Raw genomic sequence first — 26,829 nt, 5'->3', positions numbered from 1 at the left:
CTAGTGGTCACAAAAAAATGCCGGTACGTGGACGTCCGCACAGAACAACTCATACATCCTCGGATGACGACATTTATATATATCACACCGATCCTAGCTGACCCTCCCGCATTTGCGGAAGCGGTCAGTATAATTTCGACTTTACTCTTATTGTAGTGCAATAGTGTTTTGATTTATGACCAAATACCAAATGTGTCTAGTGCTAATTGGGAAATGTTAACATGCTTACACACTAAATTAAAATGGTGAACACGGTAAATATTTCACCTGCTAAACATCTGCATGTTAGCATTGTCACTGTGAAAATTTTTCAGCATGCTGACATTAGCATTTAGCTCCAAGCACTGTTGTGCCCAAGTACAGCCTCACAGAACAGCTTCAGTGACTGTAAAATAAAAATAAAATAAAATATAAAAAAGCTAATATCTGAAAGGAGCCAGTTGAGGTGGTTCGGGCATCTGGTAAGGATGCCCCCTGGGCGCCTCCCTAGGGAGGTGTTCCAGGCACGTCCAGCTGGAAGGAGGGAAAGGGAAGTTTGGGGTTCCCTGCTGGAGCTGCTCCCCCCGCGACCCAACACTGGATAAGCGGACGAAGATGGATGGCTTATATCTGAAGTTTGTGAAGGTGTGCCCAGCAGGATAAAAGACCAATTGAACTGATCAATTGATTAAAGTTAAATTATGGTTCACTATGTTTCTCTTATTATTTGATTGACTGATTGTTTTGGAACTACCATTGTTCATGTGTGAGTATGATGTCCATTATCTGTGTGTGCGTGTAAGACAATAAACATGTCTATGCTTTGTGTATTATAAATGGATGTTAATGTGTTTTCATGCTCGCAAATTCCTGTGCAAGAAAAAAATTACCATGTGCGATTGCATAGAGACCTTCTCACAGCTTGTAGACATCATCACAGTCTTCACTCTAATGATTCCCTGATGCTATGAAACCAGAGGATGTCGAAGTGATGCTGCGTACGCTGAACTGTGTCCCAGTAGGAGGGAGGCTTTAAATGAAAAGGTCACATTTCATCCACCTGTTAAAGAGCAGATGCCACATCAGAGCAATACTTGGCAGGAGGAGCAGGTATCGTTATTGGGCACACGAGATGCACTTGGCGCGGGTATGGCTATACTGCTCACACGCATGAACTCACAGGCACACAAATCTCTCTCTCACACACTCGCAGACCAAAACACACACACAAACACACACACACACACACACACACACACACACACACACACACACACACACACACACACACACACACACACACACACACACACACACACACACACACACACACAAGATGCCTGACCCCTCTCCCTGGGAATGAAAGATATGAGCAGAGAATAGAAACAGAACCTTTTCCAGGGATGATCACAGCGGCTACACAAAAGCCTTGACTGTTGATGATGTATAAAGGTCGGAGCTTCTGTCATGGGACTCCACTTACACAAGACTGCGCCTTCAATCGGACCAGGAGACATTTGTCAAACAGAACGCTGCTCTGATTCTTCAATGATTACAATAAACTCCTGAGGATGTACACCCTGTTTTTCTTGTGTTTACACAGTACACACCCACATGCACATACAGAAGCATGAATGAACACACAACTACACACACAAACACACACACACACACACACACACACACACACACACACACACACACACACACACACACACACACACACACACACAGTACCTGGAAGCTGCTATTTCCACTTTACTCCTGGCGATGGCTGCAGCCCTCTGTGCTGCCTCCACAGCCCGATCCACCTTCTCTTTGGTTTTGGGGTTCTTAAGAGGAATCAACTGCTTCCTTATTCCACGCACCAGCACGTTATTTTTGTACTTCCCTTCTTCTTTGGTGCCATCTGGGAAAACTGTGCACCCGTAACCATGGCGCTTGTTGTTAAGCCATTCTCCCTCGTATTTCATCCCGTTGGATCGTTCTGAAACACCAAATCCATTGCGCTTGTCGTTCTTCCACTCGCCCATGTAGGTCTCGGTCGTGGTGGCATCCACATGGTCCTCTAGAGGTAGGTCCTCATCTGGCAGCTCGCCATCACCGATGGATATAGTAGAGTTGGCATCGCTGGAGCTGATGCGGCTCATGGCAGCATCACTGCGTGCAGAGCTGCGCTTGCTGGAGATTGAGGTCCGAGAGTCAGACTTGCGCAACTGCCGGAGGCTGCCAAAGAGTGAGCCCCGGCGGAACAGGCCCTTCTTCTTGCCAGTGACAACCTCGCTATCTGAGTGGAAGTTAAGGACGAAGCCACCACGACTGCCTGTCGGAGTGTCTGCAGGGGAGGAGAGGTCCTGGAGCACTGTGCCGTTGCTCTGCTCAGAGCGCAGTGAGGCCAGAGATGTGCGGAGAGGAGAGCGGATAACGGTGGCCATGCCATAGGGAACACTCTGACGCACGCCGTAGCCATGTCGCATCCCACCCATCCACTGGCCCTGATAGGTACCTGAGGAACCAGCAGACATGGGTCAGTGAATCAGATTAGTGACAACTACTGTATACATCAGATCCTAGTGGTTTCCAAACGTTAATTATCTTGAGGCCCCTCAGGTTCATCTTGTAACCCCCTTTTGGAGGGTTCTGACCCCCCATGTTGGGAACCACTGCTGAATAGGATGAAACAATGCAACACAATATTGAAAAAGCCATACGAGTGTTTCCTTCACATACAAATGCAAAAATGTCATGGCAATTTGAACATAATTTAGTGCTACTCCATTTTACAGACTTTAATTGGAAATACAGTATTTGCCAGGTAGTACAGGAAAGAAGAATTTAGTAGAAGCTATAGTATTTTTTACATGCTCAGAATGTTTAATAGCACTATTTTGGCAAATTAAATTAGGCCTTACTCTGTGAGAAACTCTCTCAATTACCCATAAATTCCAAGAAGAGCATCAGATGGTATAACAAAGCACAATCAGAAGTTGTCTCACAATGATTTTAACTAGCAAAGCTACTTCTGTGAGTTTGCTTGTGTGTTTACAGTCTGTTTGTCTCATCAAGCCCACTTCCAAAAAAGGGGCTGCCTTTTATCTGAAGCAACTGAAATACTGTACAAGCTCAGGAAGTATGAGCAGCATTTCCATAAACTATTTGAGAAAACAATTTAAAGTGCTCCTCTAGATGAGTCCTTAAGGGGAGTGTTTGCACCAACACTGATGATAACAGCAGATTATGTTTGTCTGGAAAGCTCAACCTATTTTGAGAATGCTTTTAAGTAATACCAGGGTAACATTTACTTCACAGTTACAGTGATTTTGGATTTATTTTTGGTACTTGGGGTCACAGTTACAAGAAGGTGTATCTGTTTCCTCTGCATTTTGCTGGCCAGATATTCTCTATATCAGCACTAAATTCTTGAAACAACATTGCATATGGGAGCGCAGAGGAGCCTTGCTGTATGGGGTGCAGAGTATGCCAGCTAATGAAATGTTTTCTCTCCTTCCCCTCAGATCTGGGACTGTAAGCATAACGAAGATTTGATTAAGGTACTGATACTGATGATCATTTGGGATGAATGTGAATCACTCAGCCAGAAGCCTATTTTCAGGCAGCCAATAACTCCCCCACTGACAGTAGGCGCATTCACCACCTTCCGTTTGTCTCTGACGACAGGGAATTGATATGAGTCACATAATGAGAGGAATACTTCATTAATCCCGATTGGTGCTGCTGAGCCCAATGAGCATGTGCTGTCCTACTGTAGCTTCTTCAGGGCATCATATTACAATTTGGATCCTAATAAGAAAGGCATGTAAAGCTAGCACTTGAATCTCATTGATAAATACAACTAAATAAGCCATAATGGTCAGATTCTAACAGAAAATGATATACCAGCCTGGGCAGGAATTTAGATGGATAAACAGTGTGAGATTAACAGGCTGGCTCTGCGCTGCAGTTCAAATGAGTGACCCTGCAGATCAACTTATCAGGATGTAGCAGGGTCAGACAGCCAGATGTTCTGTAGATCCTCTAGGATCAGTTGGTTTCCCAAGCCCAGCCCTCTGTATCCACCATATGTGAGGCATTTATTCTGGTAAGGCTTCCTTTAGTGGAGATGATGCTCACAAATCACCCAACGACTTGGATGTTTTATAACCAGAAAGTAACGCCTGTAAAAAGCACTTGTGTTTGTAGGCCTATCAGGATTTTTCCTTCCTGATCACACAGGTTTCTAGACAATCTGTGAACACACCACTGATTAGTCAGATCAAAACTCTGAGAGAGGCTCGCACTGACCTATCACTTTCAGCCAAAGTCCAAGAGTGTGTCCTGTGTATGACTTGGGTGAATGCATGGATATATTTGTGTATTTTCTGCAATGTGGAAAACTTTATTGAAATGAGAAAATGCATCCAATGTGTAAAAATGTTCACTGTAGTCAGTGTCTTGACACTTGCAGACTGGCTTAACTGCTATTAAAAGTAACACTTTCTAAAAAAAATTATGTGTGTTATTGCAGTTAACTGTGAAAAAGATAGAGGTGTAGGTGACTGTCTGGCTATAACTTGACTCCAAACAGACTGATTTGCTCTGATTTCAAAACTCCTTCAAGCCGGTGCATGGTGCCACTGAGCTGGCAACAGGAGTCACCCTCTTCCCACTGTCATATGAGGAGCAACCGGTAGTTGCCAAATGAGATGTGCATTGGAATAAGAGAGGAATCATTATCTTAAACTTTATTCAGCAAGTAAACATTACAAGGGTAGTTTTTTTGGGGGGGAAATGATGACCACGGTGCGCAGTGCGCAGTGCGCAATATCAGCTTTAACTCAGATCATATCAGATGGAGATTCATGCGCTGATGTATTTCCATTAGCCTCCCTCAGTTTGAGTCTGAGCATCATCATCATCATCATCACACACACACACACACACACACACACACACACACACACACACACACACACACACACACACACACACACACACACACACACACACACACACACACACACAGGCTACATAACACATCAGCAGTCACAGCCGTTAAACAAAACGCAGGTTAAACAAACATTGAGCCATATTTATAAGACAGGGTTTCTCACCGCCATCGCCATAGGTTTCTATCCCATATCCATCCTGCAGCCCGTTGCTCCAGGTACCGTCGTATCTAGCAGGTGTGTTGTGGCTTTGCCGGATACCGTACCGACCCTTAAAACCATGACTCCACTCTCCGCGGTACATCCACTTCCCTTTATTCTCCACACCGAGCCCATGCCGCTTCCCCTGGGACCAGTAGCCCTTGTAGGTATTCCCGCTGGGCCAGGTGTACACTCCTACTATCTCAAAGCCGTGCGACCAGGACCCGGCGTACTCGCCCTGGCCCTTGGGTCCGGTGCAGATGCCGTGTCCGTGGGCTTTGCCATCCTCCCACCCCCCGCAGTAAGTGCCACCGTCGTCGAAGTCAAACCTTCCGCCCGTCATTCAGATATAGGCTGGAAATAAAGCAGATCGTGCGCTGCTGCAGACTCAGGCGTCTCCAGGACCGTGGTTGGGGGATCCAGGACCGGTGGTGTAATGAAAGGATGAGCTAACAAGATGATGACTAGAGGAACAAAAAATAGCAGGGTGAGGATAGTAAACTGGTACTTCCAGGCACTGACATGCAATACAAAAGGTATGCGTAACGGAAAGTGTAAATGTATGAATGGTGGGCGTAATTTACCGGAGGCGCACGCCGGGTTCTCCGTTGTGTGTTCCTCGTCTCCCCCCTCTCACCCACTGATCACAGAGGGAGAGAGAGAGGCGTCGAGTTCTTGCTGAGGAAAGACACTGGGCCAATCGCAACGTCACGCCACAGGGACCTCCCACTCTCCTCTCTCTCTCCATCCATCAGTGAAGCGCCTGGACGCCTAGCCCTAACACCCCCGCCCTCCAGAATAAGGCACCTCTATGCCAAACCGCGCTGAAAGACGCGCCTCACGTTACACAGGTCTGAAGTCCCACGTTACATTTTCCCAAAATACCCACAGAATTATAGTATTTGTCTGTGATTATCAATAGCGAGTTTATAATTATACTTTGTTTCTCTTATCGCCATAGTTACACAATAATATGTATATGGCCTATTTTGTAGGCGATACTATAGGCTATATTATGTGTGTGTGTATACTAAGAAATTATATATAGCTATATATTACAGCTCTATTAAGTTTTAGAGATGATTTGTATAATAGCTACATTACTAGTTGATTGTAGGCTTTATTTTTCTCTTTTTTTCCCATAGTGTCTTATTACCGCTATGAGAGCTAAAAGTGAGTGGGTGCAAAAAGTGTTTTTAATCAAGTCTTCAAAATGACACCATAGGTGTATAAGAAACATCTTAAACATTTTAGTCACCACATTTGTCAGTGACATCATTTAGTCCAGGAATCAGGTAGGTCATTCCCTCTTTAAAATATACATACAATTAAGGAAATATAGCCTAAGTATCACCTTACGTGACACCAATGGCCTTTAATACTACCACTTTTTGCACCAGGGCTACACCAGGACTGACCAAAAACAGCTTGTGTACTAGCAGTAGCTAACACATTGAATGAATAGATAACAGCGACCTCTGCTGTCCAAATGCACTTATTGCATAGGTGGAATGGCATGAGAGAGTAGTGTTGAGCTGGTTGTGAAAAGTGTAGTCATGTCTAAATCTTGTAGTCTTTATTGCTTACATTGTGAAGGTTTAGACGATACTTACGTTTAAAACCTTGTATTGCTTGGTAATAATGCATCTAGGCATATGAAACAATAGTTTACTGTAGCTTACTGCCACTACTGGAACTATTTGCAAGAACAACGACGACAACGAGAAGAAAAAAGAAAAGACGAAGATGAAGAAAATGTCTTAAACTAACAATTAATATGTGTAGACTATCGCAAAATAAGTTTAATTTACAGTTAACAGTTTGTGCGCAATTCTATCAAAATGAAGAAGCGGATTTATGTACCTCTCCGGGCCAGTAGGCGGTACATTTTGTTGACTGTGATATGGTGTGCTGCCCTCACTCGTCCCCTAACATAGCCTACCAACAGATAAAATGGCGTCCGAAAACAGCCCTGAATTCCAAGATGAGAAAACAGCTTTTATGGAGAAGGACCCAGAACAAGATGTGCATCAGGAATGCGATACAGTCGCAAAACAAAGCGAATCTAAATTAACGCTTTACCACTGGACGCAGTCTTTTAATTCTCAGAAGGTGAGCGTCTTTACGTTTCAGCACCACAGTTCAGTGGACAGCTCCTCGCTAGAGGTTCGAATAGATCTCTAGTCAAATCTTGTTCGGTTATGTTTTTCAGGAAGACAGTAGATATTATATTTAGACATCCTAGTTACCATTTGGACACTGCCATTACTTCTGTTGGTCAAATCTGTCTCTCCTCAAATGAGAACCATACAGTATTCAGTACAGTACTTTATTGCAAAAAATCTGGAAATTTAAAGTGTTAGGATCATTCATTTATATTATCCCTCCAAAAGGTCTCCCTTTCTTATGAACATGTACTGTTTGGTTATACTAATTATTCTTCTTTTAAATGAGTAGCCTACTATATTTTTTCATGTAATTTAACTTCTAGGAAAAACACATTCAGAAATCTAAGTACTTTAATAAGCATCATTCTTAGTCTTTAAAATTGATTCTAAAAAGTACATTCAAACAACAAGAGATCTTGTAAAACACTACATTTATGCACTTTATTTGATATATAATTTTGATATTCCTGTCCGTTGGGCTGTCACAGTGATAGCTGTGTTTGTTGTTAAATTTGTTGAATTATTAAAATCTGTTAAAATGAAAATTTGTTAAGCTGGCAATGTGGTTGGGATGTAACCTAACCTAGCCCACCTGTTTTTTTGTTTTGTTTTTTTAATCGTGATGAGATTCAATGGGACTACATTTCCTATTGGCTGTTCGGGGGGTCCTTGCGACAAAAACCTAGTCCAGGTTAAGGTGGCAGTCATTGTATTGTGAACTGGTTGGCTGTCATCTCTAGTTAACAAAACTATGATGCCAGATGTTTTTGATCAGGAGACAACAACAGATGAAACTATAGTTTCACAGATATAAGAACTACTTGTTGTTTTGCAGGTGCGTCTGGCCATAGCAGAGAAAGGTTTGCACTGTGAGGAGTATGATGTGAGCCTACCGCTCAGTGAGCACAACGAGCCCTGGTTCATGCATCTGAACCCCACTGGGGAGGTGCCAGTACTAATCCACAATGAAAACATTATCTGTGACCCAACACAGATCATGGACTACCTGGAGCAGAGTTTTAATGGTGAGACTGAATAAAGACTCTGTGGTAACTGTTTTAATACACTATAGAAGGGCTGGATAGGTTCAATGTGGCCTCCATTCAACTGAGTTTCCTACTTGTTTTCTTACATAGTTTTCCTCTTTCAGCTTTTTTTTTGTTGAATCTTTGATTTTAAATTAAATATTGTTTTTGTTTTATTTTGTTGTACTTTTCATATTGTGCATTTGTTGATTTTTCAATTATTCATCCAAACTTTATGTTTTATTTTCCATTTTCCTTTGATTTGCACTGATCCATAATAGCTTTGTCCTAAGAGTCTCATCTAGTCACCTTTAAAGGAGAGAAAATCTGGTAAGCATGGCATTATTTAAGATAATGAAAACTACCTACTGTTAAATAATTAAACATCAAAAACATTACTTCTCCTAACCTTGTGTATTCTCCTCCAGGCATGCTTACTGTGTATAAAACCACTTTGATTTCCTTCTGAGAAAAGTTTTAATGAAAAAAAGTGAGCCCTTACACCATTGCTCCTTCATTTTCATGGCTGGTTTGTCTCTAGAGGGCACTCCCAAGCTGATCCCTGAAGAGGGCAGTACATACTATCATAGAGTTCAGCACTACAGGGAGCTGCTGGACTCACTACAGATGGATGCCTACACCCATGGCTGCATCCTCCACCCGGAGATCACGGTGGACTCCCACATACCAGCGTATGCCGCCACATGTATACGAAGTAAGACACACTGAGATGCACTTGGGTAGTTTTATACAGCTTTGTCCCTACATTATTTGAGCACAAACACATAACAGTATTCCCTTCCACTTTGCCAAATTCACCAAGGACTAGATAAGATCCCTTGTTGTTGCCAGTAGAACAGCCATACGGTATATTCTGGGGTACACACGTACAGCTTAACCTAGTCAAATGTTACATTTTTCTATTTTCATTCTTGTCTCTATGCTTTATGTGAAACTGTCAGTTTATGAGAGGCAGGTGTTGCATGATGACAGGAAATGTGTAACAATACCTGATAAAGTAGGTATAGCACAGAGACACAGTGACACAATCTGATATTATCATAGTAGACTTTTTAATAAGAAATTATTAATTTCCACATCAAAAGTTTTGTACTAATGGCAATCACAGTATAATTCATTGTCTCTAACATCATGCTGTGTTTTTGTGTGACAGCACAGATCGGAAACACACAGTCTGAGCTAAAGAAACTGGCAGAGCAGAACCCAGAGCTTAAAGATGCTTATATAGCAAAACAGAGGCGCTTGAAAGTAAGTTATTCAAGTTAGTAGAGTGCCAAGTAAGCAAACCTGTTGTTTTTTGTGATTTACACTGACTGGACCTTGACACTTGTACCCTCCAAGAACCAGTCTGCCCTACAGAGCCAAAACGCAGCAACTATACAATAAAACTATATTATACAGACTGTATAAAATAGGTCTAAATCAAATGAGGATGGAATCAGCTAACAGATAGCTAACGCAAGAGCATAAACTAGCCAGCCAGTCAGATACAGAAGGAGAGTATTTTTTCCCAGTGCTAGCCAATCAGAGGGCAAGTAGGGCAGGTCATGCCTTCGCCATCCTAGGAAGAACATTTGACATATGTTAGCCTCTGCTAGCCTTAGCAAAAACAAAAACTTACTTATTTTCCCCCAGATATGCGGTTATCTTTAATAGAAAATTATCCATTTTGATATTCAACATCTTGACAATTCAGTTTGTTATTCCACAAAACTAAATGAGACAGTAGCTAAATCTAGTCATGATGAAAAACCAAATTAAACTCCCGCTAAAGCTAACTAGCTAAGTAAAGTAGCTGTAACTGATAACTCAGCTTTTGACTCTAGTGGTGTCGCTAAACTACCCTTAAATCACGCATTTAAATGTAGGCTATTAAATTGTAAATTCATGTATTATATTGCTTTCAATGCTATTAATAGTAGATGGACCAACTGACACATGTAAATAAATAAAAATAAAGTTTATTTTCTTGAACAAACTACAGCTGAAAGAACACATTTTGTTTGTAGATGCAGCTGAGTGCAGTATGTGCATTTTTTGGGAATTATGTAGGTTTTAGGGCAATGATTGTCAAAATTATTGGCCTAAAAAGGCATAAAATAAAAGCACGATAACCTTTCTATGTGTTGCGCAGTTTGGCAGCCAGCCTGAACATTTTAAACCCTTATTTTGCATGGTTTTCTGTCTACAATGTAACCAAAGTAAATGTGCACTAATGCCTTTCTATATTAAAATGGTTCTGCAGTCCAAGTTGTATGACCATGACAACATGAAGTACCTGAAGAAGCTTCTGGATGAACTGGAAAGTGTGATGGACCAGGTCGAGACAGAGCTACAGAGGAGGGTGGAAGAAACACCAGGTACACAACCACAGCAGCTTATTACTTTACACCACTTTACAAACACACAATAAAAATGACTGTAATAATATTAACAATACGTGCCAGTGGTGGCTTTTGCAACGCGGCAGTAGCATTTTGGATGTCATGTTATCAGTTGCTTTTACTTACTCCTTGTTTTCTCTTCACTCGTAGAAGAAGGCAGTCAGTCCTGGCTGTGTGGGGATTTCTTCAGCATGGCTGACGTCTCTCTGGCAGTCACCTTACACCGCCTCAAGTTCCTCGGCCTCTCCCGCCGCTTCTGGGGCAATGGTAACCGTGTGAACCTGGAGACATACTACGAGCGTGTGGTGGAGCGCCCAGCCTTTAGGAGAGTGCTGGGCCATGTCAACAACATCCTGATCTCTGCTGTCCTTCCTGTGGCGTTTCGCGTGGCCAAGAAGAATGCACCGGTTATTCTTGGCACCACTCTGTTGATAGGCATTCTAGGAGGAGCTACATACTTTGCTTTTCTTTACATGAAGAAGAGGCTGACTGTTGTCATCTAGGGGAGCCAACAAATGTTTGAGTTGCTTATGGACTGGGAGGTCGATAAACGCAGAAAAATATGACATGTGTCGCCTACATCATAATTTAAAGTACATAGAGGGATTTGATCATTCGGCAGACATTAATACTATGTTATTGAAACAAACCTTAATTGTCTTGTTTTCTGTGCTGCTGGTTGCACAAAATGCACTTTTAGTTATCCTCAATACGTGACTGCTGCATTACAAGCCAAAGGATCATACTTGTAGTTTTACATTTTACGTTTTGCCATTTCTTATAAATCACTTGTGTGGCTTTGTAGCTCTACATATTAAGAGTCAGCTTCCAAACAGCATTGTATTCACAAGCTATGCTATGGAAGCAGGTATGAATGGCAGGTATTAGAGGTCAAAAGATGAAACAAATTAAAGTTGCTTGACCATCTTAAAGCTGGGCAGCTTATTATTACGGTCCATATAATGAAAAAGATAAGATAGAACTCGATTTATCCTGAGGGAAATTGTTGTGCAACATTTGAAGAAAAAAAAGTATACAAGAGAGCAAATATATTATATGAAAAATATATAAGTAACAAAATATATAAAACATATATTTAAAAACATAGCACATGAATGTACCATTCCTCTTAAAAAAAATTTAAAATACATGTCCAAAAACTTGTTCTTTTGACACAAATTTACTGTACAAGTGTATTATCGTACTGTACTGTAATGTGTCAGTACTAGCATAAGGCATACCTGATTTATAGTAAATGCATGGTCAGACATCTTCATGTGAACCTAAATTACTATTAAGAGCCTAATATGTGCTTTGTCGTTTATTATTTTATTGTCGTCCATATTTGCATGTTAGAAATTTAAAATACTGCGCTAGAAGTCCACTGCTGCTTTCTGTGACCAAGTCTGCCAACATTTAACAAACTGATCAGCCCATAGAAATGTGCGTCTACATTTAACAAAGGATCTGTAGGAACTTCTCGTTATCACACATGCACTCATGTTTTACCGTATGACTGCTGGATAATTGTTTGAAATATTCTTTATGTAACAATAGCGGAATGGATGCTTTTCAAATCTCATTTATATCTTCTTTAGACAGTTATATTCAACATCTGTGTGAAATTAAACTGCTTCCAAACAATCTGCAGGGTTTCCTGTCAATCAAATATAATTGAGAATGGCATTACAAATTCACAACTCTGCATAATTTAACATCATATATCATAAAGGTTGTAAATGTTTAGGATTTCACATGGAAACCTCTAAAGACTATTGCTTCACATTCCCCAGGGTCTGGATGTAAATCAACATCTTCTGTAATTTGTTTGGCCAGTCAGAACCACCAAGCCAACGCTGACATTGAACATACGCTCAGCTTCGATTTAAACTCCTCCTCATGCGACCTCAGCCTCACACAACACAGACACATGCTAGACCTTTCAACAAAGTGTGGCCTTTGTTTTCAGTGTCCAGAGGGCTGGGTAGTGTAGCTGTCAAAGAAATGCCTCACATGTGTTAAAGCCACATGTGAGTCAAGCTGTCAAAGGAACATAACCTCATACGAGTGTGTTAGTTTTGGAAAATCATGCCCCTGCAAATGGCAACCAAAATGACATAATTTTTTTTGCTACAGGATTATGCCACATAGGTGTCATTTTAAGGGATAAGGTTCAAAGTCATAAAGTAAAAAATTCTAAAACATTTCTATTGCATTTCAGAGACAAAGTTCACTATGCAATAGAAATGTCATTGTGTTTTTGTGCCTAAAACTAAATTAGACTTATCCATGCCTTTGGACAAAGTACCATCTTACATATATCTACAGATCATTCACTGAAGACTGGATCTGTGGTGTAAATTCACAACAGAAACACTATCAAAAGACAACATTTAGTGAAACAATACATTAATATGTGGCCAACCTACTAAAAGACATATTACGTTTATTTCATATTATCATTGACACTACACAATTTATCATTTTAAATAGGAAATCAAACTTAATTCTGCTACTGCCATTAAATGAAAGCTTGGAAAATGCATGTTTCTGTCTGATGAATGTGTGCCCACTAGGGGGCAGTGTTTGCTCGAACAACACTCACTTCTGTGAATTATAGGCAGAATACCATTCATCCCATAATTCATAGGTAGAGGGGCGTACTACCTAAGCCTCAGTGTGTTTAAAAGCACTAGTATGTTTGTGTGTTTTTTTAAACCTACTACTCTTTACAACATGTAGGGTGATGTGCATGTAATTTCAGCCGCACCGTCACTTGGAGAAATGTATTTTTGTGTGAACTGCTACATATTAGAACTGCAGTTGCAGCCAAAGGCGATTCATCCAGCTGACAATATAAACTTCTTGTTGGAGCTGGACATGTTTACGTAATATTTATTAGTCCTGACATCTTGCTATTCTGTTGTTTAAAATCCAACAGGTGGTTCACAATAATTGGTGAGCGAGTTCTCCTCTCTCAGGCAGCAAAACAATGCTAATTTATTTTCCTTTGTAGCAGAGTCAATGTCATGTAATATTAGAAGAAGCTGTCAGCTTATTACTGTATCATTTAACAGTCCTAAACATCGTAGCCAGACACATACAACAAAATATTTGAATTGCTCTAAACAGTGGGTCAAGTGTTTATAGGAGCTGCTGACAAGTTTGATAAATTAACAAAGACGTTTTAAGGATGTTTCCAATATTATATATAATATATATATTTCCAAATTCTCACTTCCTTGGCTTTTATTAATTTGTGGATCACAGACCCACATACACAGTGGAGAAACATGTCATTTTCCTCATTGAACCTAAACTATCAATCATATTACTGTACCTGCCAAAAGAAGGTATATTGTGATGTCACCAAATGGGGACTTGGAAAACACCTCTGTGCAGTATCTTTGGAGCCAGATTACTTAAATGACTTTGATTTTAATAGCTTTGCTTTACCTGTAGGTGGCGAGACTGAAAATGTAGAACTACTGCAAGAAAATGATAGCAACCACAGGAAAGCCTTCACATTTTAAGCTTTTCAAGCTGTGTTAGTTAACTGTTAAATGTTATTAACTATGATTGGGCCTGAAGTGTCTTCCGCGGTTTTTAAAATGAAAAAAACTGAGACTTGATTAGGGAGGTTTAAGGGTTCAGTATGCTTTGAATGATGTAGCTATACAAAGTATTTACACCTGTTCTCAACAGCCACACTCGTAGCGATGGGCGAGATGGAGGAAATGTAAAAATGGAGATGACTGCACACACTTTAAGACAGTTTCTCCTCAAAATCCTCCATAGTTTTGCACTGGAATAATGAAAAAAAAGAGAGCTTTAGATTTCTCAACTCTGAACCTTAACTCCTCTGCACACCAATCGCTGTGTGAAGTGGGAGAGTCGTTGGACTGTCACTTAGTTGTCTAAAAGTTACAAAAATGATCGATCACAGCCCCCTCATTTCCAGCAAGCACTTTGTTTGAAGCACACTGATGCCTTTAATCGTCTTAACGCCACCTTATTATGATTGGGGGCTGCATTAGGTGAAGAATGAGTTGGGGTTCTGACATTGAGTTTGGTAGCTTCCAGATGCACAAGAAGCTTCAACAGAACCCCCCCAAGGTTGTCCATCTGTACGGCTTGCCGAGGCAGGCACAAGCAGTGTCAAAGGTGCAGCCATGAATGCTACTGCGTGAATGATGAGAAACCAAACTGTGGCTGACATCTTTGATGATGTGGCATTAGAGTTGAGTCATCTCTGCCCCAAAGCTTCTGTTGTACTGTAATCCAGTCCAACTGGTGGATTATTTGTATTCCCATTTAGAGCGTCTTTAAACCCCCCTGGTGTACATTAGAGATGGGGACTGGCGTCAGGTCAGACCACTAACTGAAAGTTGTATGCACTCTCTTTGCTGCCATTCAAATAAACAAAATCAACTGAATCTCAAGGCATCACACACTCCCTTTATTTCATTCTCCCTTTAACTCCCTTTATCCGAACAGTTCTTCTCTTTTGCTTTTCCCAGTAGGGAGTGTCTACGTCAGAGGGGATGGGTGTAATAGTGCAGGTGTTTTTGGAAAGCGAGAGTAGCATGGAAACCCCCAGCAGACGTGCATGCCCACAGACAGACAAACAGAAAGTGGAAAGAGTGAAGGATGGAGGCTTGCGGTAGAGCGTGGTATGGGTGGCTGAGAGTGATGGATGGAAATATGCTGGTGATGCAAGCAAAAGGGGGCGAGTCGAGGACAAAACTGAAGTGGAAATGATATGGACAAGTAATAATTATCAATAATAATCGCTCTTCATAAGGAGGGATTTCTTGCTGGATTGACGCTCTTTGTTTTAAGTGAGCGAGGCAGGTGGACGGCAGGGTGATGATGTGTGAGCCGTGTTGGATGTCCACAGACAGGCAGGCTGGGTAAACAGAAACCCACGCAGCAGTAGCTGACAGCTAAGCCCGCTTCATGTGGTTCTTGCTCCAGCGACTGAGTGAGTGGGAGCATGGAAACTTCCACAGACACTTGTTGCAGTCAGGAGCTGTGAGCTGCATGGGTAATGGTAGATTTAAGGAAAGATGGGATACTGTTGGGGCAGAAGGGAAATAATGTGATATAAACCAAAAAGAACTAGAAAACAATCAGGAAAGAGGAGCAATGTTTTAGGGATGCATCATCTAATATTCTCCATCACATCTGCAAAACCAATACAATTCTTCTTGCTCTGACAGGTCAAGGCAAATGGAAAAGATGTCGGAGAATAGCTTAATTTGTTCCTGTGTCTACAGCGACATTGCGTAATGTCGCTGTAGACACAGCAACGACATGGCAAAATTAACTACCTCAGTGAATGGAGCAGCAGCTGTTTAGCTCTTTGTACAGTGTCAACAGCAGTTTTGTCACCATTGTCCAATGAACATTTTTGTTGCATCAGTCCTCAATTCTACTCTCTTGTATCTCACTGTTATTTTTCCTCTCATGGTTACTCTGGCAACACTACTTAGACTCAATGAGGGAAGATGTCCAAAGCCTGTTGGCACCATCAAAGGTGTTCTGAGAAAACCACTGGGCCTTTCCAGAAAGTGGCCGTCACCGCCTTTCAAAGCGTCTACGATATACTGTTTGCTGAGTCGACAGAGGTGGGATCTCATGATGTTGACACTACTGTTAAAATGACCCCCTGCCAGCTTGCCCTTCACAGCTTTATGATGAAATCCTGTGCCACCATTCATCCCCGCATGTGCTCCTCAAATATTTAAAGTCGGCCTACATAAACACTGCCGCACAGGAGAAATGATACCCAATGCCGTTTGGAGCGAACCTGCTGCATTATAAATCTCTGTTCAATTGGCCAAGTCAAACACACCATCAGCTTTTTTATTGTGTTAATGAATTCTCTGTGTATGATAGGCATGCCATTACCATACAACTTAATCATAGTAATCTCAGCGGGAAGCTGAGGTGATGGGAGGAATTATTTCCCCAACTTTGAGGTCAGTGAACGTTGCTCCACCTGCAGTGACTGTCACAGCCAACAAACCCTGCGAGGGGGGCTGGACGCTGCAGAGGCCATATAAATGGATATCCTAATGTAAATACTGACCTCACCTCACGCTTTGAAAACACTTCCTCTCCCATGACCCCCAGAGGCAATAAGGCCCAACTTCTAGGGAATCAGAAGCGTTGCATACCACCTGTCATCTGCTAAAACAAGGGAAAGACCATGATAGACAATAAACTAACAAAAAGTTAATTGATAATATAAGACCTTATACCATTGTCTGGGTGAATATTCGATTCTGATTGGCTGCAGGGTGTCCATTAAAAAGTGAGATAGCACACCTATTAATGAGGTTCTGGTGAAAGTGACTGTTTACCATTCTAAATGAATGCGCTACATTAACTGAAAAAGAACATCTGAATACATTATTTTCAACACTGAGTGCAGTCGTTCAGTGCCTCTTCCTCTTAACACCACAGGACGGTGCTAACACACAAGCTCTAAGCGAGTTACACTGCCCCTCTGAACTGTTTCACAGCGATCATCTCTCTTGTTCGTGAAAGTCTTGGTATGGATTTGTGGACAATGACTTAGCTACCTGGATAGCTAGCTTGTCTTGTTGGTAAACATACTGTCAAATTATATTTACTGATTGTCATCCGTACCCAATGTTACTGACTTTGAATTTTGCTAGCATAACGTTAGCTTTCTGGCTCGTAGTGTTCTATGAGCTGCGCAGACTATAAATATCTCCCGTTGCCAAGCATGGAAAGTCCTATCTAAGGTCTGTCCTATTTGCTGGAGCATAACGTTTGTACTGCATAAAACCGTATAGGATGGAAATTTTGTTTCAGGTATTAGTCAAACTCTCAGGTGTTACCAGGGAAACTTTGAATTTTGATTGTAAATCACATTAAAATATAAATGAATGTCTTAAATATTAATTGGCAAGTGACCATGGTATAAGCAGGATAATGCCCTTCGAGGTGTACCTTATTAGGTAAATGGACTTCGGCGGAGGGAACCTCAACTGGGCTCGCCGTCGTCCATTAATTCCTGATAATAGATATCTCATCGAGCATTAACGCCTTACATCTAGGCTGCATTTCTTTAGTGTTTTAACATGCCTTCCTTCACTTCCCCTCAGCCCTTGGTATGTAATAGCATACGTCAGCTGCATGAGTTTCTGATTTAGAAAGTTTATGATCTGTATCATGATTAATAATATTATTGCTTAGGCTATATTTTGCAAAAACTGAATTTCTTCCATGTATTTACAGATAATGTTGGAAATAATGAAATCAGACATACAATCTAGTAAATAAAAAGTATAAAGTAGGCTCCATAGCCTATTAACTGAAAGTTATATTACATGTTTCAGTAACATATCAAGCTATCAATGAGGAAACAAAAAGTCGAAATGTATTTATTCAATTAAATGATATTCTCCTTTTTTGGTGGTCAGCAACAGGAGTTTTAGCAATTGTACATGACTGCAACCTAAACGTGGAAGTATTTTCTTGCACCAAAATGCATAACAGCAATGCATTGTGGGTGATATCCACCTCTGGAGTGTCCATTGTTGTTCACTCGCTCCCTCAGTCCTCCGAGGGTCGATCTCACCAAGTTCACTTCAGTTTTTCGGACAAATGGAATGACAATTAAGATAGCGGCAGGGATTCCCCCGAGGGCAAGTGCTTAGGGGAAGTGAACAAGGACGTTGGAACACTAATGAAATGCAGCCCTAAGACCAGATACTGTATGTTTGGATCCACCTGCCATTAAGCTACAGTATTGTTTTTGCTTATTTAGTCCCATTATTCCTCAGCAACAGGACAACTCCAACTCCCTGTACTGGAAATCACAACTGCAATATGATTACTAAATTCTTTATTGTACTGTAACCCCAAACAGTACCAGGCACTGGAAAAAGTAATCACATTACATTGTAATGAGTTACTGCCCAATTGTGGTGCTGATTCAGGCTGAACTAAGCAATTGTCCCAAATACAGTAGGTAGGTAGTTAAGCTACCACTGAAAATGTAGCGGGTGCCTGGGTAGCTCATCCGGTAGAGCAGGCGCTCATATGCAGAGGCCCAGTACTCAACGCAGCGGCTCAGGGTTCAAGTCCGACCTGCGGCCATTTGCTGCATGTCTTCCCTTCTCTCTCCACCCTTTCCTGTCCATAGCTATCGTGTCTATTAAAGGCTGAAATGCCGAAAAGATTATCATTAAAAAAAGAAAGAAAATGTAGCACTAGATCTTAAATTTGATCATCTGGTTCAAGATTTAAAATAGTGTGGTCCTGATATGTATGAGTAAATCACAATCCAATCAAAATCAATCAATAAAGTCAAAAGTAGCACACTCACTGCGGAACCTGGCTGGTGCAGTTTAGGGAAAAAGCAGTCGGCCACCACTGCAGAGACCTGGGTTCAATCAATCACCATTTACGGTTGGTGGGAATCTGGTGACGGATCTATTTCTTGCCTTGTCACTATGGTTGGTTGATGCTCTGGTGTGGAGATGCAGAATTGTACCTCCATGTATGTTCTGTTATGTGAAGCACCTATGAGGTGAAAAGAAGCTAATGGCATCTCCAGCAACTTGGAGGAGACCATCTCCCCACACTGAGAACATTTACATGCACAGCAATATTCCACTATTATTCTAAATATGACAATATTCTGAATTTGATACAGGTCATGTAAACAGCATATTCCAGTTGGATATTCCGAATAAGAACTTTTTCCGAATATAGCATTTTCCGATTAAGACGTGGGATATTCTGGTTTTATTCAGGGTATAGAGGCATTCTTTGGACATGTATACAGCGCATTGGGAATCTGCATCTCAATCGGGGGTTTTACCGGAGTTTACAGCCAGTTTACGGCCTCTTGCCATGGTTGCTGTACACAAACCAACCAGCCAACAGTTTGCAAGGCTTCAGACCCGATAAGAAGGAGAAACACAGCTACTTTTAAACATTATTAAAGACTTGGATATCAACAGGTTTTTGGATATGCGCACACATTGCTTAGCCGTCCATTTCAAGAAGCTGGTTGAAGGAATGAAAGAGGGACGCTGTGTTCGCACGGTCCAACAAGTCTGCCACCGATGGTAAACTTTGAAAAAAAAACATATTTTGCATGGCTACATGTAAACAGGAATATTAGTGGAATATTTACTTTCATTAGCAATGTAAACAGGTTAGTTTGTATATTTTCTTTTTTGGAATTAGGCCAAAAACCGGAATATTATGTGCATGTAAACACCTTTTCACCCATTTAGGTCAAATTTATAGGTCCACTGTCCAGTCCAGTTAGTGTAGCAGCTATTACATACCTGGCTTGCAACTAAGAACATTCTGAAATAGCATTTCAAAGCGTATCAAAGAGGAAGAGAGACTTAATGGTTCTGTAGTGGCTTTACGGACGTATCAAGCATAACTGTCTTGGCTTGTCTCCCTGTTTGGCACAAGCATGATTTTCCCAGGTATTTTCTTTGATTGTCGGCAGAGAGGAAATATATACGCAATATGGTCTGACTTCCTATGAGAAGTCCAGGACACTGACTGCTGACAATTCATTTTTGGCTGTATTGCCATTAACTGGATGAGGAAAAACATGAACTGTAATTGTAAGTGGTGTTCGTGTTTAAATCCAGTGTGGCCAATCTGATACGCCATTGCTGAATATGCACACAAACAACCAACAATTACTGATTTGTTCGTGATTTGTTGCTGACTTTGGTTCTGCACGAGAGGCAAGTCTCCTCCATCCCAGATCAATGAGCTGAAGCCAGTCATAACATCAGCAGATATGGCTTCCTGCACACATGCATGCAAGCACCAACACTGCCCATTGGCCTTTGCTAGTTGATTTATTTGCTTTCGACAGAAATGTACATTAGTTTTAGTCATTTTAATTTGCATTAGTTTTGCATTAATTTGTCTATTCGGCCATCTTTCAGATTACCGTTTAGTTTATATTCGCTGACAACTATTTAATACATTTCATCATAGTTTTTATTTTCAAAAGGTTACTTTTTATTTGGTTTATTTGTAGACCATTAATCTCTGTACAAAATAACTTTTTTCATTTTCAGATTCAATTTTAGGTTATAATTCTTGCTTGCTCCTATTAAACACAGTCTCCATTAGTCAGAACATCAATGAAAACATTGCACACATTTAGAAATTCAAGATCAAGGCAGCAAAGAAAACTCATGTCAGCAGCCAAATTGATCAAAATCAGCTGAGTCATGTCAGTGGTCCACCAAACAGCTGGTCCTTTATGACCTGGCCAACAATACAATACAATCTGACTATTGTTAGTAGGGGAATTTTTCTGTGACAATATGAAGATTTGAAAACAAATCCACTTTGAGGATGTAGTGCATTGTTTGTGTGTGTGTGTGTGTGTGTGTGTGTGTGTGTGTGTGTGTGTGTGTGTGTGTGTGTGTGTGTGTTTGTGTGTGTGTGTGTGTGTTATTGGGGTCATTTTTCAGTGTGCTACCTTTGAACTGGTGATATAGTTCTTTAAATGTGCACATATCTTCAAAGAGACATTCAATTTACAGAGATGGGTCAAAGCTGGAATCCTCTCATCAGTGTGTCACAAATTCCACGTCAAACCAACATGCTATTTTCAAGATGGCTGCCAGAATAGAAGCTTCATTGGGAGCAAAACATTCAATATCTTCACACTGAATACATTTCAAGGCCAACTTCAGGCTCACAGTATGATCTCAATTAAAATGGTTAGCATTAAATAAATAAACATTAATCATAACACTTGATTAGACAAATTTTGATGCTATTGTAATTGAGATTATTATTGTTAGTTAGGGCCTGCTGAGCATTTCTTTTTTTTGGGGGGGCATTTTTAGGCCTTTATTTTCACAGGACAGATGAAGACATGAAAGTGGAGAGAGAGGTGGAATGACATGCACCAAAGGGCCACAGGTCGGAGTCGAACCCGCGGCCACTGCGTTGAGGAGTAAACCTCTACATATCAGCGCCCACTATACCATCTGAGCTAACCCAGCCACATGCTTGGCATTTCTACCTGATGTTCTATGCATGAGTCAGCTTTATCCAAAGTGCCAAGGTCAAGTAGTACCTACTTTACTACCAACACATTGTAGAGTTCACTAGGGACGAGCCAAGAAACTCAGAGGAATATGCTCTAAATCTGAACTTAAAAAAAAACAAGAACACTTTAGATCAGCATTATAATTAGATCATAACTATACCTGCATTAAAAACTTTTTATCAACACACTTTTAAAAAATCGTAACAAAAGCATGAGAACATGCTGACTGAGTGGATTATCTCTGAGAAATGAGCAGGATAACAGGTGAAACTATATATGGTATTCTAAGCAGGCATTGGAAAGCAGATTTTGCATTGGCAGGGTTTCTGCAGCGTCCTTGCCAAGCACAATACTCAACATAATGAGAAACACTTGTTTCAAAATGAACAATCCACCGAGCCTCACAGCACTCAAAAGCAACCGAATGGAGTTCATATTTTGATGTATACCATTAACATTGATTATGTTTGGTGGCCTTGGCTCAGAGCCATAGAAATATTCCCATAATGATTAAAAAGGTCCGTCTGCCTTATAGATGCCTGAGAGGTGTAGATCATGACTGGAGAACAGGAGGTGTGTGGTACAGCGTCTTGGAGGAGAAAACACAGTTTGCAAAGGAAATGAAAAGAAAATAGTCAAAACCTGCCTTTCTCTTTACTGCTGTCTAATTGAGAACACTTTCTCTTCTGGACCCTTCTGCCCAAAATGACAGTGTGGTGGAAAGAACAAATGGATAAAACAAGTTTCTGTGTGAGTCCAAGAACAAATAAAACATAAATCAATCGAAATAACGAAATCATAATGGCATCCCTCGGAGCATAATGGCCTCTACATGTTGAGTATGGTGGCAAAATGGTAAATGGAAGAAATGGCATAAGCACAATCACTCTGTCAATGGGTTTGTGTGGTGCCAAAGGTCAGTGCTATGCTTCCCATCTCTGGAACAGAGAACACTGGGCTTTCAAAGTTAATGCATCTGGGGGAAAGAGATGAAGAAAATTGCATTGCAATATTTGTTCGACTAGAGATGCATACACAGTGTGTCTATGTTTGTTTACATCCCAGTTTCAATTCTGTTGTCTTGTTTAAAAAAAAAGATAGAAATGCTGCCTCAACTGAAAATGAAAAAGCTTTTTAAAGTTTCTCATTTGGCTGCGTATCTCAGCAGTATTTCACAGTTACAAAGAGAGGCATTAAATGGCAGAGGGTTTTACTGACATGTCTGTATCCATGGAGGGGTCTGTTTTCTCTGAGTAGCCTGAACCCATTAACACCAGCCAAGTGCAGATAAACTTTTTTGTTGGAGTTCTCAATCTTGAGACTACAGCCAGGGAGATAGTGTTAGCTATGACCCTAGGGGGTGGGGGGAAGGGGGGTGCTGTTGTAGTTACAGACCAAACTCTAGGGGGAGAGAGGAGCCAAACTACAAGCCTCCTGATTCTGATTTAAACCACAGAAGCTGACATTTTTGGGGGTGGCAGTAGCTCAGTCTGTATGGAGTTGTGTTGGGAACCGAAAGGGTCGCCGGTTCAAGTCCCCATATGGACCACAGTATGGTGGTGGACTGGTAGCTGGAGAGGTGCCAATTCAACTCCTGAGCACTGCCAAGATCCCCCAACTGCTCGGGGTGCCTGTCCATCGACCGCTGCAGCTCCATCACTCTGACATCTCTCCAGTGGTGCATGAATAGGTACTGAGCATGTGTAATGTGTGTTCTAACAACAGAGTGAAAACATTGTAATTTCCCTTGTGGGATTAATAAAGTATAAATTATTATTATTTATTTATGGCTGCTAATAGATCACTTTAGGTTAAAACCACCGCTGTGGCCTCAAGCAGGCATCTTTAAGATGTCGTGTTAAGCTGTCGTGTTAACATCATTAAGTTCTCATTCATAATGAAAAGGTGGCGTGCTGACAAACATCACGCTTGCCTCTCATTTTGGACATCCCCGAATCCCAAAGGCAGCGACTGCTAACAATTTTGAACTTTGGAAAGTCAGGGAACTCCACACAGCAGGCTTATTATCTACAACCAAGCTACTGGGTTGTACCAAATGACACCACAGGCCGGAGGAGGTGATGTGATGTTGTGACCACAGATGGGGCTCGACACAGCTTCCAGCAAGTAGCAACTGCTTACAAGTTAAAACTTGAAAGCATGTTACACGTTGGCCTTAACACAGTTAAGGATGTCACAGGCTCACAGCAGGTGTGTCATAGCAGTTAAGCAACGTAAATATGCTGTGACAACGATTTAACTTGTCAACTTAAATGTGATAAAAATGGTACAGTACCGAATGGACAGTAGTCTCACAAAGTACTTTTAATCGTCCCATTTGTCATATATTGTTGCCATTCTGAACACTCAACACACAACATTACACTCTTTATAGATCTTCCACTTTTAAAAACTCTTCTCCAAAGATGATGAGAAGAGCTTTGTCTCCTTTCCACTCTTATAAGGAATCATAGGATACTTCAAGCTGTATGGAGAAATGGACTGGTTAGTGGGAAGGCTGTGCAAGGGGTGTAGTGAAAGAATACAGTAATTACAAGATATGATGGGTTTCACTGCATCCCTGGAAAGAAATGAAGCTGCAGTGTTTCCAGTTGAATCTGGCTGTTTAGCTTAGGCCTCATGTGAACAAAAAGCAGGTTCAAAAGTTAAAATACAGTTAAATGTCTCAGACCACCAGTCAGTGAAACAAATTAGCCATGTTTTTTTGTCTGTTTTATTACCATGGCATTTGAGGTGAAAAGTGGAGGGCCACGATGGGGGCTTTATGCCCTTTTGAGGTTTTGTGCGAGGGCTCCATTTCTGGATGGCAGTACTGTACTAACAAACATTTGCACTGATGTGGATTTGCCCTCAAACCAACAAATTGCAAATGCAGCGTTTTAGTCCAGTGAGTCAGACCTCTCAGAAAATGATACACTGCTGCCATCTAAGTCATGCCTCCACACACTGTTATATTTTTCCGTGCACATTTTGGCAATATCAGCTGGACCTAAACACTGTTGGAAACTGGTGAAACTCACTCAGAGATGATATTTAGAAAATGTAATGCACTGGTATTTCTGTATTTAATAACCAACACACAGCTGTTAAAGTGAATGGAAGGGAAGCAATTTATATTGCCCTTTAAAGCTCCATTGTGTAATTTTTTGAGTTGATTCTTAGCAAAAAACCCTTTGTTCTTTCATAAATATGTGCTCATCCATGTGTAATTACTTCCACCAACTAATCAAAGTATTCTCGTACGCGTAGAATCTGCCATTCAGAATCATTCAGAATACATACGAGCGACTCGCTCGAATGACGGCCTCCATGTTGCGCCTCCATCTTTAAAATACATTAGCCAAAGAGGGACATACCTTCGCCTTTCACGCTTTTGAACTCAGCGGCACAATGAGGAATGCCAGGGAGGGGGAGAAGATAACGGAATCGCCAAGAAAGTTAAAAAGAGAATTAAAAACGACAACGCGACAGGCAAAGCAACAAGACCAAAGTTAATATTGGAGTGGCTTTTCCAAGATGGAAAGAGATCATAAGGAGCAAGGATTTTAAAAAGGGACGCTGAAGTTGCCTGCTTTCTTCTCAAAAGGTAATTCTGTCTATTTGTGTAAATTCAAAGTTTTATAGTTGCTACTTGCTTGGCTAACTATAGCATGGTTGTGCATAATGCTAGAACGACATTTAAGGATACTTTTCCTTGCATCAATGATGAAAAAGGATTGTCTACCTTGTAACATAAACGTAATCATATGTGTCATGATTTCCCTGGCAGACAACTCACGTCATGTGAAGTTGTAACACAGACTAGGTACAGCTAGAACAGCTGTGTGTAAACGATGGAGATACTAAGAGCTAATTTCTATTTCATTCACATTGTTCATACAGCTCAGAGAAATATATTAAAAACACAAACCTCCGTTGCTTCTCCCCTACGCTGTAAACATTGCCCTACACTATTAATCTCGTACAATATACAGAATAACGATAGCACTAACATTAGCTTGCATATGTTTGGGAACCTGATAGCTGATGTTAGCAATGAAATGGTACCAAAATAACGTAAAACTATTATTACACTGGTAGGAACACTCATGGACAAAGTCGTACTTCTTTGAATAATACGACCACCGTAGGAGTTAAAATGCTCTTGTGATGGGGGGGGGGGGGCTAAGGCAAATGAAAAGCACTAAAAGGAAAGGTTAAGATGGAGACGAGGAAATGTCAGAAATAGGGATCATTGACATTAGATTGAATACGATATCTAAGCAGTGAAATATACAGTAAAATGAACCACTCCTCTCCTTCGCCAGTTTCAGGTGGGCATTGTGCATAATATTATTAAAACATTCATTTTGTATAGCTGCTCCAACATTTAAACCAAAAGTTCTGCTTGTTTACATTATTATTTGAGTCAAATTCTTTTCTACACAATATACAAGTATATCACAATGAAGGAAACACAGTTTTCGTGCGTTTGTCCATAACATGTGATGTGCATTCCAGGCTCATTTGATATGAGGGGCTAAGACAAGACAACTCAAGTTCTACGGACAAAGAAAGAATCTGAAGAAGGACCTTGCCCTGCTGATAAATAGCGCTTTTGTATGGAAGAACATTTATACAAAAGATATTTCAATGAATCAAAATCAACCCGCAGACAGGGGAGGAGCAAAGAAATAGGGCTTGTCCACCGTAACGCCACTCTCACCCACACCTCACGCTCTGACTTTTAAGTTAAGACATGCAGACAGATTCAGCCTTAGACCACTGCTTGTTCCAGCCCTTCCCTGCCCTGCCCTGCTCTGCCCTGCCCATCCCCGGCCAATCCAGACTAGACTCAGGCCAACATAGGCTGTGACCACTGTCCCCCCGGGCAGCCGTCGCAGGTCTGATGTCCTGAACCTTACGTAGACTGCAGCGACAGGCTAACCAGCAGTAGGAGCCAAAGCTAAATAAACCCCATCATCAACTGAAACTCAAACATTCCAGATACACAAA

At 41.1% G+C, this 26,829-nt stretch overlaps 2 protein-coding genes across 3 annotated transcripts in view; one reads left to right on the top strand and one right to left on the bottom strand.

The window, feature by feature from the left end:
- jph1a (junctophilin 1a) overlaps positions 1-5,826 on the bottom strand; it is a 35,631-nt gene extending 29,805 nt beyond the window's left edge. The window contains exons 1-4 of one of the 2 annotated variants that reach the window (XR_005638021.1): positions 5,711-5,826; positions 5,091-5,590; positions 1,717-2,485; positions 870-1,039 (exon numbers count right to left, since the gene is read on the bottom strand). Coding sequence is in view for 1 of the 2 variants with exons in the window: in XM_039790635.1 (XP_039646569.1) it covers positions 1,717-2,485; positions 5,091-5,469 (1,148 nt within the window). In the remaining variant the exon portion in view is untranslated. The remainder of the gene's footprint in view (positions 1-869; positions 1,040-1,716; positions 2,486-5,090; positions 5,591-5,710) is intronic. The other variant, XM_039790635.1, reaches the window with a different exon arrangement.
- Positions 5,827-6,911: 1,085 nt separating this feature from the next.
- On the top strand, positions 6,912-12,368 carry gdap1 (ganglioside induced differentiation associated protein 1). Its single transcript, XM_039789438.1, has 6 exons — positions 6,912-7,238; positions 8,130-8,319; positions 8,861-9,034; positions 9,494-9,588; positions 10,586-10,700; positions 10,875-12,368. Exons 1-6 carry the CDS (start codon positions 7,080-7,082, stop codon positions 11,225-11,227), a joined length of 1,086 nt encoding a protein of 361 aa, XP_039645372.1. The 5' UTR covers positions 6,912-7,079; the 3' UTR covers positions 11,228-12,368.
- The last annotated feature ends 14,461 nt before the right edge of the window (positions 12,369-26,829 follow it).

Source organism: Perca fluviatilis, chromosome 22 (genome assembly GCF_010015445.1).
Source record: "Perca fluviatilis chromosome 22, GENO_Pfluv_1.0, whole genome shotgun sequence".
Taxonomy (NCBI): Eukaryota; Metazoa; Chordata; class Actinopteri; order Perciformes; family Percidae; genus Perca; species Perca fluviatilis.
Note: the sequence above shows the minus strand (reverse complement) of the source record. Positions and strands in the feature narration are given on the sequence as shown.

What these genes read in the sequence shown, in the direction of transcription:
- gdap1 (XM_039789438.1), top strand. Translation starts at nt 7,080, where the DNA reads ATGGCGTCCGAAAACAGCCCTGAATTCCAAGATGAGAAAACAGCTTTT. An exon ending in AGTCTTTTAATTCTCAGAAG is followed by an intron (nt 7,239 to 8,129) that starts GTGAGCGTCTTT and finishes GTTGTTTTGCAG; the next exon opens with GTGCGTCTGGCCATAGCAGA. An exon ending in GAGGGTGGAAGAAACACCAG is followed by an intron (nt 10,701 to 10,874) that starts GTACACAACCAC and finishes CTTCACTCGTAG; the next exon opens with AAGAAGGCAGTCAGTCCTGG.